Source organism: Muntiacus reevesi, chromosome 1 (assembly GCF_963930625.1).
Source record: "Muntiacus reevesi chromosome 1, mMunRee1.1, whole genome shotgun sequence".
NCBI classification, from domain to species: Eukaryota; Metazoa; Chordata; class Mammalia; order Artiodactyla; family Cervidae; genus Muntiacus; species Muntiacus reevesi.
Genome location: NC_089249.1, coordinates 19,678,603 through 19,701,076, shown reverse-complemented (window position 1 = coordinate 19,701,076; position 22,474 = coordinate 19,678,603). Strand labels below are relative to the sequence as shown.

The 22,474-nt window shown below is 38.9% G+C and overlaps 1 protein-coding gene across 11 annotated transcripts in view; it reads left to right on the top strand.

Annotated features, from left to right (window-relative positions):
• RBFOX2 (RNA binding fox-1 homolog 2) overlaps positions 1-22,474 on the top strand; it is a 287,281-nt gene that overhangs the window by 73,486 nt on the left and 191,321 nt on the right. For all 11 annotated transcript variants that reach the window (XR_010663646.1, XM_065938753.1, XM_065938762.1 and 8 more), the window contains exon 2: positions 10,907-10,957. Coding sequence is in view for 10 of the 11 variants with exons in the window: in XM_065938753.1 (XP_065794825.1) it covers positions 10,907-10,957 (51 nt within the window). In the remaining variant the exon portion in view is untranslated. The remainder of the gene's footprint in view (positions 1-10,906; positions 10,958-22,474) is intronic.

Below are 22,474 nucleotides of genomic sequence, written 5' to 3'. Positions count from 1 at the left end.
CTATTTTAAGTGGTGAACAGACTGAGAAGTGAAGATCAGAGAAGTGAAAGAAGGGAAATTTAAATAGATTCTCAGATTCCTTGAGGGAAAGGCCCCATTCATCTTTGTGTCCTCTGCATTTAATAAAATACTTGACATGTCACAGGCTGTATTAGGAGGTCCCCAAGACTACCCCAGCTCCAGTGATTTGCTAAGATTTACAGAATTCAGTGTCTAGACATACTCATGGCCATGATTTATAGCAGTGAGAGGATACAAAGCAAAATCACCAAGGCAAAAAGTGCATGGTGGTGAAGTGCAGTTACACGGGGTGTGCTTCTCTGCTTCAGCCAGTGGTGGCAATGTTGTCTACTGGGGAAGCTCATTAGAGCCTTAGTGGGGAAATTTTTCTTTCTGGAGCATAGCTGGGAAGGGTTGTGCACTTTGGCACCCTCTGCCTAGCATGTGCTCGGATTCTCGACTCCCAGAAGGAAAGCAGTGTTCAGCATCAACCGTGTGGTTTGCACAGTTTAGGCACAGTGAGCCACTCTTAACTGGTTCTGGGAATAGAACCGTCCTGGAGTGTCCATTCCCAGGCACCACTCAAGGCCAACCTTGGAAGCTGCCCTTTTTAAGTACAGCCGCCAGAACTGCTTTGTTCATTCTTCTCCAGGACATAGATGTTTAGTTCTTTAAAAAGTGTTGCTGGGTTCTGTGAGGAAAAATAAATGTTATAGTAGGGAACCAGCAGGGGCTGGAGTATCACACCAACCTGGATTTGCATTGTCATAAACAAATTGCTTCATTTTCTAAGCCTGTTTGCTTACTGTTGAGAGATATGTTATAGAGTTTTAGTGAGAATATAGAGTGATAATGTATATAAAATATGAAGCATAATGTCTGTCCTGTGTGAAATCAGTGGCTATTACCATTTTGTTTCAGTTCATCTGTATCAGTTTGGGTCCAACCAGGGCAAAGAGACTATAAGTAATTTAAACAAGGAATTTAACATAAAGAATTATTTACTGTAACAGCAGATTGAAGTAATAAGGGATTGACTTGTAAGGTGTAGAATGAACTCTAAGAAATAAGAGATGTAATAGATATACTGGAATAATGTGAAAGATGATAATATATCATTAAATAAAATTAATTTTAATATTAAGTTAATATTTAAATTAATATTATAAAAATTACAATAGCAACCAGCCCTAGGGCTGAGATAAAGCACCCCCAGAATGAACTGGCTCTTAAAAAAAAATGGGATATTTGGGGTGGAAGTGGTGAATGTAACAAAGAGGTATTGGCTGTCAGTTTTCTTGTTGGGGAGGTGGGATGAATTACTCTATGTGTTGTTTTATTATGGATTTTCCTGGTGGCTTAGACGGTAAAGAATCCTCCTGCAGTGCAGGAGACCTGGGTTTGATCCCTAGGTTGGGAAGATGCCTGGAGAAGGAAATGGCAACACACTCCAGTATTCTTGCCTGGAGAATTGGCATAGGCAGAGGAGCCTGGCGGCTCCAGCCCATGGGGCTGCACAGAGTCAGACTCGACTGAGCGGCTAAGCACAGCGTATAGCAGTGTGAAACTAGTTTGCCAGTTACCCATTGCACTTTCTGCTGGGACTGTGGTGTTAGATCCTACCAGGTTCACATCCCTTGTAAGTCCTCTTACCTTTGGATACCTTGAGCCTTGTATGGTTTGGACACAGAGTAATGATCTATGGTTGTTAAGCAGTCTCTCTTCCTAACTCAGAAGTACTTGTTGCTAGGGTTGATTTTTGTACGTAATAACATGTGGAACTTTGCTGCCTCTTCAGTTCCTGTGGTGTTCCCTTCCGTGTCCCCACTCAAAACTAGGCTTACGACTTCAAGTAACTTGGAATGCAAAACAAAGGTATTGAAATACCCTGCGAAACTTGACTTGCTTTTCTTCCCTAGCTGATATGGTCTAAATCAATTTTTCCCTCCACTGTTAGATGTATGTAAGGTAATATGAAATTAATTTTCAACTGAGAGTAAGTCAGCCAATGAAAAACTTAGTACTGTTGATCAGGCTTGTTTGTCAGAGGACAGCTTCATTCTTACTTTCCTTTGCTTCATTTTCCTTTCCTCTTCCCAAATTGCCTGATGGCAAGAACTTATTTTGTTCCAGTCTCTATTTTTCTTCCTCTTCCATTTTGTGAAGCAGGTTTGATTTTGTTAGATAGAAAAGAAAGACAGTAAGGTGGGTTAATTTTTTTTTTCTAATTGCTTAATGTAGCTTTCTTGTACATTTTCAGTTTTGTGCTCCTGTTCCTAGACAACCTTCATCACTGATAGAAGCCAGTGAAAAAAATACTCTTGTGATAAATCTCTGGCTGCTGAACACATGGCCTGTTAAGTGGGTGAAACCAGGGGAGGCTGGCAGAGTTGCTTCTTCCTTAGACTCCTTAGAGTTTTATTGATCGTTGCTTAGGATTTATAGCTAGTATGTTATATCACTACTGTATTTCTGTACTGAAAGCAGGACTTTTTTGATCTTCAGTGTTACTAAGTCCTCTTAGTGCCTCTCTCTTAAAAAACATGCTTAAGTAAGCTGATCTATTGTACCTCCTAGGCTCAGTATTCTAGGTGATTTTAATTTGGAATGCGCAAATATATTATTGGCTCTTTGTATGTGTTTAATCATTTAGAAATGATGTTGATGATTTTCAGAATGCATTTAGAGGAGTGGTTTTAAAATCCACTGTGTCTTTTCAGCATTCTTCGGTCCTTGACAGTGTGGAGATCCTGTCCTCCGATACAAGATTCGAGGCTTTTACCCACTTATCGCCCACCCCCGACTTCAGTACACACGTTTCCAAAAGATCTTATGGAGTCCTGTAGTTTTTTTTATAGATGTTAGTTGCATTATCAATCACATTATGTTGTTATTATTATGACTTAGAGCTCTTCAAGGGCAGGGATACCAGCACCGTACTTGTCATAAAGCAGTTGTTAAATCCACTTTTACTGAATAAATGAAGGATGCTTCTGCTTAAGTGGATTCTTCAAACATAGATGCAGTGGGAACTTCTAAGCAGCCAGTGAAGAATATAAAAATCAGATAATATTTTTCTTCACTTCTTTCAGTGTCTGTTGTACATTCACGATCCATCACAATTACTCTATTTGTCAGTTACATATATTAATTAATCAGAAGCTTCTAAACAGGTTTAATTGTTGACCTGTAGTAAAATTCTTATGGTTAGTATTTTATTTCTTACATATTCTTTTTTTTTTTTTTTTTTTTGAGCAGCTTATATGTCTTGGCAGTCATTTTCTAAGTCTTCCAGTCTTACTAGGTCAATAACTCTTGCTTATGGCAATACAGCTGCTAAAGCCTTTCCTTTTTGGAGTTTAAACACATCTGATTTCTGTCCCATCTGTTCCATGTAATTTCATCTCCTCTTTAAATTTGTTATTAATGTATAACTCAATCGCTTTGCCATGCACCTGAAACTAACACAATACTGTTACAACTGTACTCCAATATGAAATAAAAAATTTAAAAAATAATACATTTCAGCAACTGTTTTTACTCTGATTAAAAAACTCAGATATGCACGTTTTTAGACAATTATATCAATCTCTCCCAGGACCAGTACTGGTTTGTACAGGTTGTCATGAGGTAATAGAGTACTAGGTATACAGTTAAAAGACCTGAATCTGAAGGCAGCTTGACCACTATCATTAGCTGTTTGGCCTTCAGCAAACCACTTAATCATTCTGAAATTCAGTTTTGTCATCTGTAAAATGAGGGTTATGAAACCCATTTTCTGCATTGTGAGGACTAAATAAGATTATATGAAGGTGTTTTTGCACAAAATACCTGTTTGTATAAACCATTATGAAACACTGGTAATAGTGACTGTTTTGGTTCTTAATACATGAATTTTACATTTTGTATATTCAAATAATTGCCATAGAGAATGCCCTGTCAACCTTCCACAAATCTTACTCTTCTCCCTAGAGGGAACCACTGTTAGAACTTTGTTGTATATCCTTCTAGATCTTATCTGTGCAGTTATTTATGATTTTATATTCATGTAGAAATACCTCTTTTATATTGTGATTTAAAGGAATAGCACACTGATTTGTTTCACTGTCATTCCCTTCTCCAGGGGATCTTCCTGACCCAGGGACTGAGTCCCGGTCTCCTGCATTGCAGTCAGGTTCTTCACCATTTGAGCTATCAGGGAAGCCCATAGAAATACCTCTTTTGTATTGAGATTTAAAGGAATAGCACATTGACTGTTTTGCTGTCATTCAGTATGACTTGAGATAGTTTGTTGAGATTTTTTACCTTTTAAAAAGCTTGCAGAGTTCAACAGAGGATGTTGAAACAATACAATAGTTGATAACACTATTTCCCTATACTTGAGGTTCTTTTTAGTTTTTCAGTATTGCAAACAGCACTGAATTAAAAAACCCTTTGCAGTTGCATTGTTAAAGTCTATAGGAAATGGTGTTGCAGTAAATGTATAGACTCCAGAACAAACAAGGCTCTGGGGGATTTTGGAACGATCCCTGTTCTTTTTGTTATGGTCCAACATGCTTCTTTGAGCGCAAGTTCAGGTGATTCTCTATAGAGTAGATAAAGAAATCAGAGAGATGAAATTACAAAAAGGTATGAGTATTTAACATTTTAGTAATTATTGTAAAGTTGCTTTCCAAAAGAGTAGTCCTAGTATGCTTGCATTCGTACTGTTAGATGTGAAGGTGTCTATTGACTCTTCTTGCCGGTTTGTCACGTTTTTATTTTTGCCAGTGTATGGGTGGAAGGTGATACCTCAGCTCTGAAAGAATGTTCACAGGCAGTGTGGTTAGTGAGTTTAACTGGGAACAGTTTAAGTCTGTTAACAGGAAAGCAAGAGGGATAAATAAATTGTGACATAGTCATAAGATAGAAAACTAAGCAGTGGTCAAAATTAGTGAAATGTAGTGACATGCATAAGTGGAGATAAATCTCAGAATATTGAGAAAAGAAGGAAATTGCTATGCAATAGGATTCATTTCTATAAAATTCAAAAACATGCAAAGTTCATGCATTTTGAAGGGACAGGTATATATACCGCAAAAGTAAAAAGGAAAGCAAGCCTGTGTCGTTAAGTAGGCCGCCTTCAATGAGGCAGGACGTGTCTGAGGGCTGGAGAGTTCTGAGGGTGAGAGGTGGGGAGAAAGGAGAGCCATTTTGCTAAGCAGGTGAAGGAGGAAGTCCATTTCCTCTGGCACACCTCTGTGCACCTGTTATTACACCTGTCTTTGCTATTAAAGGTTTTGACAGTGCTTGCTCGTAGGAGGATTGTTTTGTTTTGTTTTGTTTCCCTTATAAAAAGTGTTGTGCATTGTTGAACTCAAAGAGTGTATACATGGGATAGTCTCTCTGGGAGTGATAAATCTTTGTTAATGGTGCTTTTGGGGTTTTTGGTGACTTTCTTACTCTAATTCCTTTCTCAGTCTTGAAATTTATTGTAAAGAAATGACATGGCATGATTATTATTGTAAAGGAATAATATGGCATGATTAGAAAATATAACTTGATAAAATGGGACAAAGAGTGGCGTTGGAATCCAACAGACCTGGGTTGAAAGTTTATCTTTCCCACCTATTATCTGTGTTTTATTATCTTCTTCTCTTTGCCACTTTCTCTTCCCTCTCTCCTCATCATCCTAAAACCGTGCCTGATTGATTGCTCAGTATCATCATCTTTATCATCAGCATTGTTAAAATCTGGAGGGAATGAACCTGGCTCTTGGGGATTCTGGAAGGAGCTCTGTTCTTTTTGTTCTGGTCTCGGCTGCAGGTGGGCCTCTCAGGTGACTCAGTGCTGAAGAACTTGCCTGCCGACGCAAGAGATGTGGGTTTGACTCCTGGATTGAAAAGATCCTCTGGAGGAGGAAATGGCAACTCACTCCAGTATTCTTGCCTGGAGAATCCCCATGGACAGAGGGTCCTAATCATGGGGTCACAAAGGAGTTGGACATGATTGAGCAACTCAGTAAAACAACAAAACTACAGGTGTCTCCCCTATAAAAATTAGTGTGAGAATAGCCAGCCAACATTGCCTATTATTATTATTTTTAAATAACAAGTTTATAATTCACAGACCATAAATCGCACCCTTTCAAAGTGTTTAGTGGTGTTTAGTGTTTTGGGGTTTTCAGCAAAATCAGAGTTGTGAATCCATCATCACTAATTCCAGAACATTTTCATCACCAAAAGTAAAACACAGTACCCATTAGCAGTCACTCCCTTTAGTCCCTAGACTACTAATCTTTCTTTCTCTATGGATTTGCCCGTTCTGAATATCTCCTATAAATGAAATTATAGTTTGTAGCTTTTGTCTCTGATTTTTTTCGCTTAGCATGATGATTTTAAAGTTCATCTTTGTTTTATCAATACTTTATTCCTTTTTTATTGCTAAATAATACTCAGTTATACATGTACCACACTTTTCCCTCCAGTCATCAGTTGATGGACATTTGGATTATTTCTGCTTTTTGGCTATTATGAAATAACTCTGCTATGTACATTTGTGTACCAGGCTTTCTATGGATGTATGTTTTCAGTTTTCTTGGTTACACATAGTGTGGAATTGCTGGATCACATGGTCACTTTTTTTTTTTTTTTTTTTTTTTTTTTACTATTTTGAGGGACTTCCAAACTGTTTCCAAAGAGCCTGCACCATTCTGCATTCCCAACAGCAATGTGTGAGATTCCAGTTTCTCCATATCATTGATAATACTTGTTATTGTCTGACTGACTGTAGCCATCCTAGTGGGTGTGTTATCTCATTATGGTTTTGATGTGCATTTTCCTAATGACCAACAGTGTTGAGTATCTTTTCATGGGCTTATTGGACATTTATATATCCTCTTTGGGGAACTTCCTGTTCACAACTTTTGCCCATTTAAAAATTTGGATTATTTGTCTAAGAGTTCTTTTATGTTCTGAATACAAGTCCCTTGTTGGACAAAGGATTTGCAAATATTTTCTCCCATTCTGTTGTCTAACTTGATGGTATCTTTTTCTCCCCAGCTGTATTGAGACATAATTGGCATTAACATTGTGTAAGTTTAATGTGTACAACTTGTTGGTTTGATACACTTGTATATTGCAAAATGATTAATACCATAGCTGTAACTAACACCTGCATCATGTCTCATAATTATCTTTGTGTGTGTCTGTGTGATGAGAACATTTACAGCCTATTCTCTTAGCAAAGTTCAAGTATATCATGCAGTCTTGTTAACTGTAATCACTATGTGTGTATTAGATCCCCAGAAATGATGGTGTCCTTTGAAGTACTGAAGTTTTAAGTTTTGATGAAGTTCATTTAATCTGTTCTTCCTTTGTCACTTGTGGTTTTGTTTTTTTTTTCCATTTATTTTCATTAGTTGGAGGCTAATTACTTTACAATATTGTAGTGGTTTTTGCCATACATTGACATGAATCAGCCATGGATTTACATGTATTCCCCATCCCGATCCCCCCTCCCACCTCCCTCTTGTCACTTATGTTTTTGTAGTTATATCGGAGAAACCATTACTTAATCAAAGGTCGTGAAGATTTCCTTTGTTTTCTTCTAAGTGTTGTGTGATTTTAGGTCTGTGATCTGTCTTGAGTTAATTTTGTATATGGTGTAAGACAGAGTTCCAGCTTTATTCTTCAACACGAGATATCCAAGTGTTCCAGTGCCATTTGTTGAAAAGTTTATTCTTTCTTCCATTACTTTTCTTGGCACACTTTTTAAAACTCAGTTGATCATAACTGCAAGGGTTTATTTCTGGACTCTTAGTTGTACCTCATTAGTCTGTCTGTCTGTTCGTAAAAGTATTACACTGTCTTGATTACTGTAACTTTGTAATGTGAACCCTTCAACTATGTTCTTTCTCATGATTGTTTTGGCACCTATCACTTGTTTTTTTTTTTTTTTTGGCACCTATCATTTTTAAAGGCAGTTATCTTTGGTGTACTCTCTTTGGGAAGACAATTTATAAATGTCCAAAATAGAGACTTAGGAATAAAAAGAGAGAACTTGAATTGTCTGTGAGTCAGTGATCGTCTGTGAATGCTTATTCAGTCGCTCAGTCGTGTCCACCTCTTTGTGATCCCCATGGACTACAGCACTCCAGGGTTCCCTGTCCTTCACCATCTCCTGGAGCTTGCTCAAATTCATGTCCATCGAGTCAGTGATGCCATCCAACCATCTTGCCCTCTGTCCTCCTCTTCTCCTTCTGCCTTCAATCTTTCTCAGCATCAGGGTCTTTTCTAATGAGTTAGCTCTTCGCATCAGGTGGCCAAAGTATTGGAGTTTCAGCTTCAGCATCAGTCCTTGTAATGAATATTCAGGGTTGATTTCCTTTAGGATTGACTGGTTTGATCTCCTTGAAGTCCAGTTCAGTTCAGTCACTCAGTTGTGCACAGCTCTTTGTGACCCCATGGACTGCAGCACGCCGGGCTTCCCTGTCCATCACCAACTCCTGGAGCTTGTTCAGACTCATGTCCATTGAGTTGGTGATGCCATCAAGAGTCTTCTCTAGCATCACAGCTCAGAAGCATCAGTTCTTCAGCGTTTAGCTTTCTTTATGGTCCAACTCTCACATTCGTACATGGCTACTGGAAAACCATAGCTTTTGACTATACGAACCTTTGTGGGCAAAGTAATGTCTCTGCTTTTTAATACACTGTCCAAATTTGTCATAGTTTTTTTCCCAAGGAGGAAGCGTCTTTTAATTTTGTGGCTGCAGTCACCATCTGCAGTGATTTTGGAGCCCAAAAAAATAAAGTCTGACACTGTTTCCCCCCCTATTTGCCATGAAGTGATGGGACTGGATGCCATGATGTTTGTTTTTTGAATGTTGAGTTTTAAGCCAGCTTTTTCATTCTCTTTCACCTTCATCAAGAGGCTCTTTGGTTCTGCTTCTCTTTCTGCCATAAGGGTGGTGTTATCTGCATATCTGAGGTTACTGATATTTCTCCCAGCAGTCTTGATTCCAGCTTGTGCTTCATCCAGCCCTGCATTTAACATGATGTACTCTGCGTATAAGTTAAATTAGCAGAGTGACAGTATACAGTCTTGACATACTCCTTTCCCAGTTTTGAACCAGTTTGTTGTTCTATGTCCGGTTCTAACTGTTGCTTCCTGACCTGCATACACATTTCTCCGGAGGCAGGTCAGGTGGTCTGGTATTCTGACCTCTTAGAAGAGTTTTTCACAGTTTGTTGTGATCCACACAGTCAGAGCCTTTAGCATAGTTAGTGAAGTAGAAGTAGATGTTTTTCTGGAATTTTCTTGCTTTTTCTATGCTCTAACGGATGCCTATTAATTTTTCATTATTGAACCTCATTTATTTATTTAAACATTCTTTTGAATGTCCAGCATGTGTTAGACACTGTGCTTGACTGTGGGGAAATCATGATGAACAAGACTTGGGGGTCTATGCAGGGAGCTTAAGTTGACACCTTGCTTTCATATTTTTGAAAGGAGTGTGGACTTTTGATGATCAAAGATGTAGATAAAATCAAAGCAGATGTACCATTAGATAGAGGGTTCACTCTTTTGTCATAAAAAAAGGTCCTATTGATGAAAATTCTTCTTAACTTACCTTTTGCTAGTAGGAGTGGAAATACAAATGAATTGAAAAAGAGGATGAATATCTTTCAGGTGGCTGTATTGAGCACCTTGAAAAAACTACAAAAACACTATTTTCTCATTTACATCTTTATGTGCATGTGTATCTCCTCCCACTTTAAAGTTCCCCTGGAGGCAAGGGTCTTGTTTTATTCATCTTTCTTACTCTGTCAGTCATCTAAACAGTTCTTTCAAAATATTAGATACTCAGTGTATGGCTGAATGAGTCAAGTAAGCCATTAGTGAGTGCTCATATTGTATGACCTTATACTAAATTAGGGTTTGCATAGCTTCTATTGGTTACCATTCTAGCCCTCAAGGATCTTGATTTAATGGTTAATGTGAAGATCAGGTACTCAGTATGATGTGTGTGTGTGCATGCTAAGTCACTTCAGTTGTGTACAACTCTGCGCAATCCCATGGACTGTAGTCTACCAGGCTCCTCTGTCCATGGAATTCTCCAGGCAAGAATACTGGAGTGGGTTGCCTTGCCCTTCTCTAGGGGTTCTTCCTGACCGAGGGACTGAACCCATGTGTCTTGCGTCTCCTGCATTGGCAGGCAGGTTCTTTACCACTGGCACCACCTGGGAAGACCTACTCAGTATGATACACCTTTACAAAAAGATGAATTAAATTATAAATAATATGGAAAGTAAATTGTGCAAATAACCTAATAAATTTAACACATATACATATTACGAGTCACTTGAGTCCATAGGATGTAGGATGTTAGAGGAAGTCTGGAACAGGAGCAAAACTGAAGGAAAGCAGATTGATAGAGGGAAGGGACAAAACTTGTCCAGGTCAAGAGGCAGTTCTCAGTAGGGGTGATGCTGTCCCCTTCCCAACGAGGGTACTTTTGGAAATGTGTGAAGGTTTTTCATTGTCCAGTGTTCGGGAGTGCTACTGGCTTTTAGAGTTCGGGGGCCAGACATGCTGGAGTCCCATAGTGTGAAGTTAGGAGTTGATCTGCCCCAAATCCCTGGAGTGCTCTGTTGGAGAGGCACTGAGAAGCAAACATTTAGCTGGACGAGGAGGAACACAGTGCTTTATGGATAGTGCTCCTAAGCAAATACTGTTTTTTATTTGTTTTTGATTTTTTTGCTATCCTGCATGCTGAACTCAAAGATGTATATAGGTAGAGTGGAGTAGAGCAATGGAACACCTTAGGAACTACTGCAGGAATTTATGTCTGATCATTGTGGATGATTCTGATGATTCTTAACACTGTCTTTTATCTTATGGTTTTCTTTTCTTTTCTTTGTCTCAGAACGAGCCTCTGACCCCAGGTTATCATGGATTCCCAACACGGGACAGCCAGGTTGGTATAAGTTGTTTATAACTCATATGTGGTATGTGTGTGTTTTATCTAAGAATGCTACATGATAGAGAGCATTTCCTGGAATTATTTATTTTGGAGAGTGATTTGGTTAGTTTCAGCAACGAATTTACATTAGCAATATATAAAACATACTTCTTAACCCTAACGGTATTGTAATCACATTATTGAAATTGTGGATATTATTGGGGAAAGTCACTCAGGCACAGTTGTAATTGCTTTTGTTTTTTCTTCTACAGGCTACATGATAATTTTTTAACTTGATTTTCTTAATGTCTCATAATTTTGTGTTAGACTTGTCTGTTTATTCCCAGCCACTTAGCCCCTGCCTGCACAGATTTTTGGAGTCCCTGCAGTAATCAGCAACAAGAAAATTCCATTCTTGTCCCTGGGGGATTTCAGCCTTATGGTTTTAATCAGGGAAGTTTCTGCTGCCTTTCTTTGTTAGATAAGGAGGATGATTGGAGAAAGCCCAGGTCGCATTTGTGGATTAGAGCAAAACTATCTCCTGCCAAGACATCCTCAGTATGGTTTAGGCAAGGGTGTAAAATGCCTTCCCTGTCCTTGTGCTTTTCGGATCTGGTGAGGCTGACAGAGTTAGGGTAGAACAGGTTAGGCTGCCTCAGAGAAATGATGTAAGACACCTAGCCTCTGGAATTTACCTCCTGCTGTTTGAAGATATTGAAACTCTTCAGGAGATTTAAAAGGGTAACTCCTAGAAATATTTCTGAATTTCTAGCCATCATGTGTATCTTTGAATGCCTATCCACTATTCCTTAGAGGGTTGTCCAAAAAAATCACCATTATTAGACTTGTCCAGTAATGCACATTAAGGGATGTGCATTATCAGAATGCTCGACCAAGGGGCTGACCTAGTTTCCCTTCCTAGAACTTAATTAAATCTCATCAAAACCCCTGAAGCTGAGCTTAAAAACCAGGATGGCGCCATAGTCAACAGCACTATTTGAGGGCCTTCCAGATTTGGAAGTATTGGCTCAGTTCTTGCATTTCTGGTGTTGAGTTGGCATCAGACTGGTCCAGGTAGGGTATGGCAAAAAGGAGGGGAGAGAAAGTGCTGTTCCTCTCTGTGTTCATCTCCCAGTGGGATCCCTGTTGTCACTGAAGGTCATTCCTATGGGAGCTTTTGGTGAAAGAGATGGTCATTTACCCCAGACCTAAAGATAATGTAGAAGGTCTTCCTTTTTTCTTTCTGGTTTAGATTTGCCCTAGAGCTTCTGTAAACTGTGAAATTCATGTCCTTTGATAGCAATTCTGTATCCTGGCCATATAACAGAAAAAGTACCATTGCCTGGAGATCTAGGCCCCAGAGGTTCTGATTGAGTGAGTCTGAGATTGGGCTTAGCCATTCAGGTATTTAGAAATTCCTCCAGGTGATTTTTGCAGCCAAAATAAAACACTACAATCCCCCGGGCTGCTTTGAAATGAGTGACATTTTCTATTTCACCCTGTACTTTCCACCTAGGACCTTTAAAACATAAGGGATCGTAGTCAGTCTCTGAGTCTACTTTTGTGTACTAACGCAAATATTTGCTTATCAAATGTTGTTTATTTTGGATATAGGCTTATTTTAGATATAGGAAGGTAAAACTAATTGAAGTTAAGTATGGGGAACAGACTTAACGAAGTTTAAAAGAATCTGAAAAGGTACTGTATAATGTGTCTTCCTGTGGGGACTACAGATCAGTAAGGAATTAAGCAGAAGGAATTAAGAATTTGTTAAAGCACAAAAAGTAGTCTTTGCTTAGAACTACTTTATTTTTCCTTTCTTTTGCAGTGGGACCCACTTCTGTAGCCTGCACATTTATTGCTCATACTGTCTCTGCTGTGGGCCTATGCAGACCCTTTTGCTGTGGTTTAAAGCTGCTTAATTTACTTTGAGGCACATTCTGATGGTGACAGGTTTATTTTAGTTTACTTTCTTGGGTTTTATTTTGTTTTTCTGTCTGGATCTTTGAATTAGAGACCTTAGTGTAGTGCAAACAGGCAAATATTGAATGGCTGCTTGTTGCATTTGATGAATACAGAATCCAGATGAATCCTGCTAATTAATGCGCCTAACCTTGCGAACTCTCACTTTGTGCTCTGAGATTTGGGAGGCATTTATCAGTGTGAAACACTGGTCACCGAGCAGCCTGAGCTGGGCAGAAACTGAACTTGTGGTCTTAACACCTCCCTGGAGTGCTTTGGCTCAGCACATTCAGAGACCGGAGAGTGGAGTTGAAGGTGAACTTTAATTATGTGAATCTTTATTTGCTTTTCCTTATTTTTTTGCATTTCCTTTCTAAATAAATAGGAGCCATCTCCAGACAAAATTCCTCTCAGCTTCTAATGGTGATTTTAAAAGAGATAAAAGTGACAATCTTTTGACTGTTGCAAAGTGGGGCTTTCATCAGTATTTTCTCCTCTTATCCTCACCGCCACCTCTTGAATGGATAAGGCAAGTATTTCCTTTGGAAAGATAAAGAAACAGGCACACAGAGATTAAAGTGACTTATCCAAGGTAACCATACAAGTTTGTAGCTGAATGAGCACTGAAATTTGTCCTCTGTTTTTGAGTGTCCTTTCCTCTATACTGGCCATTATTGACTTACCAAAGAAAAATGTGGTCATGTGCAGTATTTCTGCTCACTCACTTTATTTATTTATCATTTGGGGGCTTCATAGATCCCTTGACACTGAACTATAAATCTTGGAGTCCGTGACCCTGGTTTTCTTATAACAACAAAGTTCCTTAGCACTAAGTGGGCCAGCATTTCACCATTACGGTGACACTTTTCACCCTGTTACACACACCCCTGGTAACACATTTGAATCAAAAACCTGGGAAGGAGAGGAGGGGAGAAAAACCCACCTGTCCCCTTGTAGAGGTTTTGCTTTTTTATGCAATTTCAGCTCAGCCTTCTTTCCCAGTCAGTTAAAGGCTTTCAAGGATGGCACTCCATTGCTTTTACAAAGCACTCCGAGCACATCACAGTGTTTGCTGATGTGGTCTCTCCGTGGAAGTGGAGGAGACAGACATGTTCTAGATTAGCAGAAGTGAAAACCTGCTCAGAAAGGCTGAATGTTTTCTCTCAGGCCACACAGAATTTTAGGTTGATGACACAATGTCATGGTTTAGATTCCTAGCTCTGTGATTTATGTGTATATGTACATGCTTATGATAGAGTTCCCAAGTGTTGATTGAGGCTGGAATATTTTGTGGGTTTGTAATGTTCTCTGAATGAGAGAATATTTGTGCACATTAGCACCAGAGTTTTTATTCAGGAGGGACCTAGGAATAGCAGACTGATTAGAAGGGGCCTTAGTTCTGCATAGGAAACTTATTATTTCTGCTAATGTTGGTTTTTTTAATTTGGAATGGTTTTCAGGGGCCCCTAGGAACTACAATGGGAGTCCTAAACCTAGACCTTGCCTGTCACCTCTTGGTGCTACAATGTTATATCTGCTATAATTAGGGTGACTGCATATAGTTTATCATTCAAGTTGGGGCAATTTTGAGAGAGAAGAGGGATGCTACCGTTGAATAGTCTGAGGCAGATCTTTATGAATGGGATGTGTGGTCATCCTAGCTATGATTAAAGAAATAAAGTGAGTATCCCCTTAACTTGTCCCTGGAGGAGGGCATGGCAGCCCACTCCAGTATTCTCTCCTGGAGAATCCCATGGCCAGAGGAGCCTGGCAAGCTACAGTCTGTGGGGTCGCAGAGAATTGGACATGAGTGAGCAGCTAAGCACCCCTTAACTGGGATGATAAGGTTTGGGATTATGGCTTGGTGCATTGCCCACACTCGACCTATGGGCATGAAGTATTGCCATTCACATTGGAGATGAGAGCACAGACTCTTGGTTGGGTTCAGGTGTTGAATCAGCTGAGGAACCGGAATGTTAGTAAATTATTGTGCAGTTTACAGTGTGTGCTTCCAGGTGTCAGTATATTCAGTTTTGATCTTTACAATAGCTCTACTAGGAAGGTCGGGCTTTATTACCCCTATTTTATAGCTAAGAAAATCAAAGTAGAGTTTTTGTTTTGTTTTGTTTTTGAGGAAACCCCTAGCATTGGACTTAATAGGAAAAGACTTTTTTTTAATTAATTATTTTAATTGGAGGATAATTTACAATATTGTGATGGTTTTTTCCATACTTCAACATGAATCAGCCACAGGTATACATGTGTTCCCTCATCCTGAACCCCCCTCTCCTTCCGTACCCACCCTGTCCCTCAAAGCAGAGATTTTTCAATGAATTTCCCCTTGTCACATAGTTAGCGGCACAGTTAGACTTGAGCCCTGGATTTTCAGCCTCTGTGTCTTGTAGTTTCCTCTTGTACTCTTCTGTCAGCGTTCTCTCCTCTTTAAATGGGGATGTTCTCTCCTCTTTAAATGGGGATGTTCTCATCCTCCTGTGGCAAGATAAGATATTACAGAATCTTTGGAGAATGTAATAGCACGAAAAGTCTTCATATGAACTGGAAGTTCCTTACATAACTGAACTTCTGTCAAGTTTTCTTCCTGTTTTGTTTGTTAAAATAACTTACAGTCTACAATTTATCTTTTTTTTATTTTATGAATTTACTTACTTTTGCTTGCTAGCTATACTATAGGCTATGATTGTGATTTGCTGTTTAGCTTAGAGAACACTGCTTTCCTAGGAGTGTCAAGAAGAACATGCCCATGAGGAATGAAATAAAACTTCCTGTTATAATTTTTGATTTTAATATAAAGAAAATTAATGTCACAGTGTTAGAACTCTGATTTTTTAAGTGCTAGTCAGTGGCTCCTTAAAAAGTTTTTTCCTTCAATTTTCTAAAAATCTGTCGAAGAGCTATTATATGAACATGATAAAGTGATTCCAACAAAATGGGAATTTCAAAAAAGATGACAGATGTGACTGAGATAATTAGGGATTTAAATTTGGAGTAGCAGCTTTACTTTTAATTTAGAGGGAAGATTATAAATTTACCTAAGAGATTTTTATCCCAAAAGTATTTTCTTTCTTCTTGAGGATTTTTAATTTCCCCTTTTCTCACCAGTTATCTTTTTTTTTTTTATCCTTGGAATGAATTTTATTTTTGTCCAGTTTTTTGCAAATGAACTTTTAGGGCTTATTTTGATTGGGAGCCATGGGCAATAGTAAGTACGTTTTCTGTCACACTCATTTGTTTCGGTGGCAAAGAAATGATGGCTGTTTTTCTTTCCTTGGGGAGGTTTGCAACGGAGGACATAGTAAGGATGTTCAGGTTCTAGCTCAGCACTTTCAAGCTTAAAAAAGATGGCAATTTCTAGTAAATGATACATTTTACATCATGACCCGGTACACTCACACACACACATACACAAACATAAGAGTTAAATTAATCTTACCAAAATTACTTATCCATATTGTGTTCTTCAGTTCAGTTCAGTTGCTCAGTCTTGTCCGACTCTTTGTGATACCATGAATCACAGCATGCCAGGCTTCCCTGTTCATCACTAATTCCTGGAGTTTACTCAAACTCATGTCCATCGAGTCGGAGATGCCATCCAGCCATCTCATCCTCTGTCGTCCCCTTCTCCTCCTGACCCCAGTTCCTCCCAGCATAGGGTCTTTTCTAATGAGTCAGCTCTTTGCATGAGGTGGCCAAAGTACTGGAGTTTCAGCTTCAGCATCAGTCCTTCCAGTGAACACCCAAGACTGATTTCCTTTAGGATGGACTGGTTGGATCTCCTTGCAGTCCAAGGGACTCGCAAGAGTCTTCTCCAGCACCATAGTTCAAAAGCATCAATTCTTCGGTGCTCAGCTTTCTTCACAGTCCAACTCTCACATCCATATGTGACCACTGGAAAAACCATAGCCTTGACTAGGCAGATCTTTGTTGGCAAAGTAGTGTCTCTGCTTTTTAATATGCTGTCTAAGTTGGTCATAACTTTCCTTCCAAGGAGTAAGCGTCTTTTAATTTCATGGCTGCAGTCACCATCTGCAGTGATTTTGGAGCCCCAAAATATAAAGTCTGTCACTGTTTCCACTGTTGCCCCATCTATTTGCCATGAAGTGATGGGACCAGATGTCATGATCTTAGTTTTCTGAATGTTGAGCTTTAAGCCAACTTTTTCACTCTCCTCTTTCACTTTCATCAAGAGGCTTTTTAGTTCCTCTTCACTTTCTGCTATAAGGGTGGTTTCATCTGCGTATCTGAGGTTATTGATATTTCTCCCAGCAATCTTGATTCCAGCTTGTGCTTCTTCCCAGCCCAGGGTTTCTCATGATGTACCCTGCATATAAGTTAAATAAGCAGGGTGACAATATACAGCCTTGATGTACTCCTTTTCCTATCTGGAACCAGTCTGTTGTTCCATGTCTAGTTCTAACTGTTGCTTCCTGACCTGCATACAGGTTTCTCAAGAGGCAGGTCAGGTGGTCTGGTATTCCCATCTCCTTCAGAATTTTCCACAGTTTATTGTGATCCACACAGTCAAAGGCTTTGGCATAGTCAATAAAGCAGAAATAGACATTTTTCTGGAACTCTCTTGCTTTTTTGATGATCCAGTGGATGTTGGCAATTTGATCTCTGGTTCCTCTGCCTTTTCTAAAACCAACTTGAACATCTGGAAGTTCACGGTTCACGTATTGCTAAAGCCTGGCTTGGAGAATTTTGAGCATTACTTTACTAGCTTGTGAGATAGGTGCAATTGTGCGGTAGTTTGAGCATTCTTTGGCATTGCCTTTCTTTGGGATTGGAATGAAAACTGACCTTTTCCAGTCCTGTGGCCACTGCTGAGTTTTCCAAATTTGCTGGCAATTGAGTGCAGCACTTTGACAGCATCATCTTTCAGGATTTGATATAGCTCAGCTGGAATTCCATTACCTCCACTAGCGTTGTGCATAGTGATGCTTTCTAAGACCCACTTGACTTCACATTCCAGGATGTCTGGCTCTAGGTGTGTGATCACACCATTGTGATTATCTGGGTCGTAAAGATCTTTTTTGTACAATTCTTCTGTGTATTTTTGCCACCTCTTCCTAATATCTTCTGCTTCTGTTAGGTCCATACCATTTCTGTCCTTTATTGAGCCCATCTTTGCATGAAATGTTCCCTTGGTATCTCTAATTTTCTTGACGAGATCTCTAGTCTTCCCCATTCTGTTGTTTTCCTCTATTTCTTTGCATTGATCACTGAAGAAGGCTTTCTTATCTCTCCTTGCTATTCTTTGCACCTCTGCATTCAAATGGGAATATCTTTCCTTTTCTCCTTTGCTTTTGGCTTCTCTTCTTTTCACAGCTATTTGAAAGGCCTCTTCAGACAGCCATTTTGGTTTTTTGCATTTCTTTTCCTTGGGGATGGTCTTGATCCCTGTCTCCTGTACAGTGTCATGAACCTCCGTCCATAGTTCATCAGGAACTCTGTCTATCAGATCTGGTCCCTTAAATCTATTTCTCACTTCCACTGTATAATCATAAGGGATTTGATTTAGGTCATACCTGAAAGGTCTAGTGGTTTTCTTCAATTTAAGTCTTAATTTGGCAATCAGGAGTTCATGATCTGAGCTATAGTCACCTCTCAGTCTTGCTTTTGCTGACTGTATAGAGCTTCTCCATCTTTGGTTGCAAAGAATATAATCAGTCTGATTTTGGTGTTGACCATCTGGTGATGTCCATATGTAGAGTCTTCTCTTGTGTTGTTGGAAGAGGGTGTTTGCTATGACCAGTGTGTTCTCTTGGTAAAAACTCTATTAGCCTTTGCCCTGCTTCATTCCTTATTCCAAGGCCAAATTTGCCTGTTACTCTTAGCTCTGTGATATTTTCCATTCTATTCCATTAAAAAAGAAAAACAAAAACTGTTGATTTTGACTAACAATTGATTGACCAGAATTGATTTCCTGAACTCACTAATGGATTGCAGTTTACTGTTTTGAAAAACAAGATTCAAGTAATTGTTGTTCTTAAAAATGCCACCCTAAAGAAACCTCATCCATAGCCTTTAGCTGTCACTTTACCATTCTTTGCACACATGCGCCATTGATCTGCTTTCTGTCTATGTGTGTTTGCCTATTCTGGACATTTAATGAAACCATAATCATACAGTATCTGGTCTTTAGTGACTGGTTTCTTTCACTTGGTATAATGTTTTCAACGTTCATCTATATTGTAGCATGTATCAGTACTTTGTTTTTTGGTAGAATATCTCATTGTATGGATTTAGGAGTATGTTTATATGAGCTTATTGCCTACGTCTGTAATTCATCTCCTACCCCTCTCTTACTTACTGTCAACTTCAGCTGCATTGGGCATTCTTTCCATTTTTTAACTTGTGGAGCTTGATCTCAGCTTCAGGTGTGGAATCACTGTCAGATCTGCAGTGCCCTTGACCCAGATCTTCACCTTCTCATTCCGATCATGGGGACAAAGTTTACTTCTCAGAGGAGCCTTCCCAGACCACACCAGTCTAAAGTTATCCACATATGTACATAGCCTGACCATTCACTCTCTCTCATTGTTATCTTAAATTATCTAGTGTGTATACTTTATTGTCTGTCTCTTCCACTAAAATATAAGTTCTGTACAAGTTGTGACATTGCTTAGAGCAGAGTTAGGTGTGTAGGAGGAGATCAATAAGTATTTGTTCAATGAATAAACGAAAAATATTCTCAGTTTAGTGTGAAGCTTTTGAAAGATTTTAAGCAGAGAATGACATGATCTGCTTTACATTTTTCAAAGCTACATTGTGGTTGCTGTAATGAATGAATACTTAGAATCCCCCAACCACCCCCCCCAAAAAAAGGCAACGTTACAACAGTCTAGACAACAACTTTTTCATTTGCTGTGTTCAGTATCAGTTCCAGCTAGCACTTAGTTGTTGAATGAGCTTTACCCCACTGCATTTCCCAGTTGGAGACTGGATTAAAATGATAGATTTAGAAATAAAATGTTTCATACCTCTTTCCTTTTTTTAATTTTTAAATTTCTTGAAAAAAATTTTTGTACTCAAGTATCGCCAGTTAACTGTGTTGTGATAGTTTCAGATGAACAGTGAAGGGACTTCGCCATTTATATACCTGTGTCCTATCTTCCCCAAATTCCTCTCTCTTCCAAGCTGCCACATAACATTGAACAGAGTTCCTGTGCTATACAGGAGGTCCTTGCTGGTTATCCATTTTAAATATAGCGGTGTGTGCATGTCCATCCCAAGTTGCCTAACTATTCCTTCCTCCATACCTCTCTTATATCTCACAATCAAGAGTTATTATTGTACCCCCCCCCCTTTTTAAAACTAAAAGTACTTCTACTTTGCTTTTAAATTACAAAAAGTATGCAATTGCTTTCTTTTCTTCCTAGTAGGTTACCTAGAACCCTGCTTTCAGCCTTATGCAAAATTTATTCACATGTTGCTTCTCTTCAGTATCAGACATCGGGTCACTCGTCAGCGGCTCAGGTCCTTGTGTAGTGTTGCCTTACACCCTCTAGTGGATGAAGGGCTGGTAAGTGCTGCAGCTTCAAACTGTTCATCAGCTTCAGGCTTAATATTGCCTTTTAGATCACTCCATCCTGTAGAAACTTCATAAAATTTTCTCTCTCCTAGGAAAGACCATTTTATTTCTTTTGTTAACTTACAACCGTGCACCTAAATCACATGCTTGTTCTGATATTTCTTGATTTATCAGTTTGAAGCTCTATCCTTTGGCTTCCTACTTACTATTGGAGGCGAGAAATTAGCAGTTTTATAGACACTCTCCCCTTCCTTCTAACAAAGCCTTTTTTGTTGTTGTTAAATCAGTGTTCATTATTTATTTATGTTTACATAATATATACATTATTATGAGTGAATATAGCTGAACCATAAAATATTATGACTACATTCCCTTTCTTGTATACTTTTTGGTTTCCACTGGAGTTATTTAATATATACGTATATATGTATAGAAAATCCATATATATGTTTAGTAATTACTTTTTAAGAAGCATGAAGTGAAAGTGAAGGTCACTCACTTATGTTCAACTCTTTGCTACTCCATGGATTATAAAGTCCATGGAATTCTCCAGGCCAGAATACTGGAGTGGGTAGCCTTTCCCTTTTCCAGGGAATCTTCCCAACCCAGGGATCGAACCCAGATCTCCCACATTGCAGCAAATTCTTTACCAGCTGAGCCACAAGGGAAGCCCAAGAATACTGGAGTGGGTAGCCTGTCCCTTCTCCAGTGGATCTTCCCGACCCAGGAATTGAACAAGGGTCTCCTCCATTGCATGTGGATTCTTTACCAACTGAGCTGTGAGGGAATTTCAAAACAAAACCACTCAGTCGTGTCCAACTCTTTGTGACTCCATGGACTATATCCGTGGAGTTCTCCAGACCAGAAAAGCACTATTGAGATATAATATATGAAGTTTGCTCAGTGTAAGTGTTCTTATTCAAGGATTTTTATTATAGACAGATTTATAGATTTATATTACCATCACCACAGTCCAGTTTTAGAATGTTTTCATTATCCCCCTAAATTTGTTTGCAATCAATCCCTACTCCCACCCAAGCCCCAGACAGCCATCTACTTGTTTCTGACTCTTATAAAATTATCTTTTCTGGACATTTAGTATATATGCAATCATATAATATGTATGTAATGTTTTTTGTATGACTTCTTTCATTTATCATAGTGTTTTTGAGATTCATCCATGTCATCATATGTATCACCATATCATTACTTTTCATTGCTGAATAGTATTCTCTTGAGTGGTTGTACACATTTTGTTAATCCATTTACCAGTTGATAGATACTTGGCTTATTTCCAGTTTGGTTTTTATGAGTACATAATACTGTTATGGGGAGAAGGCAACGACAACCCACTCAAGTACTCTTGCCTCGGAAATCCCATGGACGGAGGAGCCTGGTAGGCTACAGTCCATGTGGTCACTAAGAGTCGGACACGACAGAGCGACTTCACTTTCATTTTTCACTTTCATGCATTGGAGAAGGAAATGGCAACTCACTCCAGTGTTCTTGCCTGGAGAATCCCAGGGACAGGAGCCTGGTGGGCTGTCGTCTATGGGGTCACACAGAGTCGGACACGACTGAAGCGACTTATCAGTAGCAATGCTGTTATGAACACTCACAAGTCTTTGTATGGATGTATGTTTTCATTTCTCTTGGGCAGATTTCTAGGAGTGGAATAGCTGGGTTTTATGGTAAAGTTATGCTTAGCTTTTTGGGGGGAGGATCACTGAAGTAAAAGAACAAACAAACCAAATAATGAAAGTTATTTTTAAAAACTACTCAAGTAACTCATTATCTTTCTATTACAAATCAAAATAATATCTAGACAATTAAAGGGTTAAATCCAATTTGAAAGGAAAATAAAATATTTCTAAATATTTGACTGAACCTTATAAAAATTTCAATGCAGTAATATGATAGAAGAAATTATAAAAAGTATTATGCTTCACTTTAAGAGACTGCCAAACTGCTTTCCAAAGTGGTGTGGTTTTATCCATCTCTTTGATTATACTGAGTAT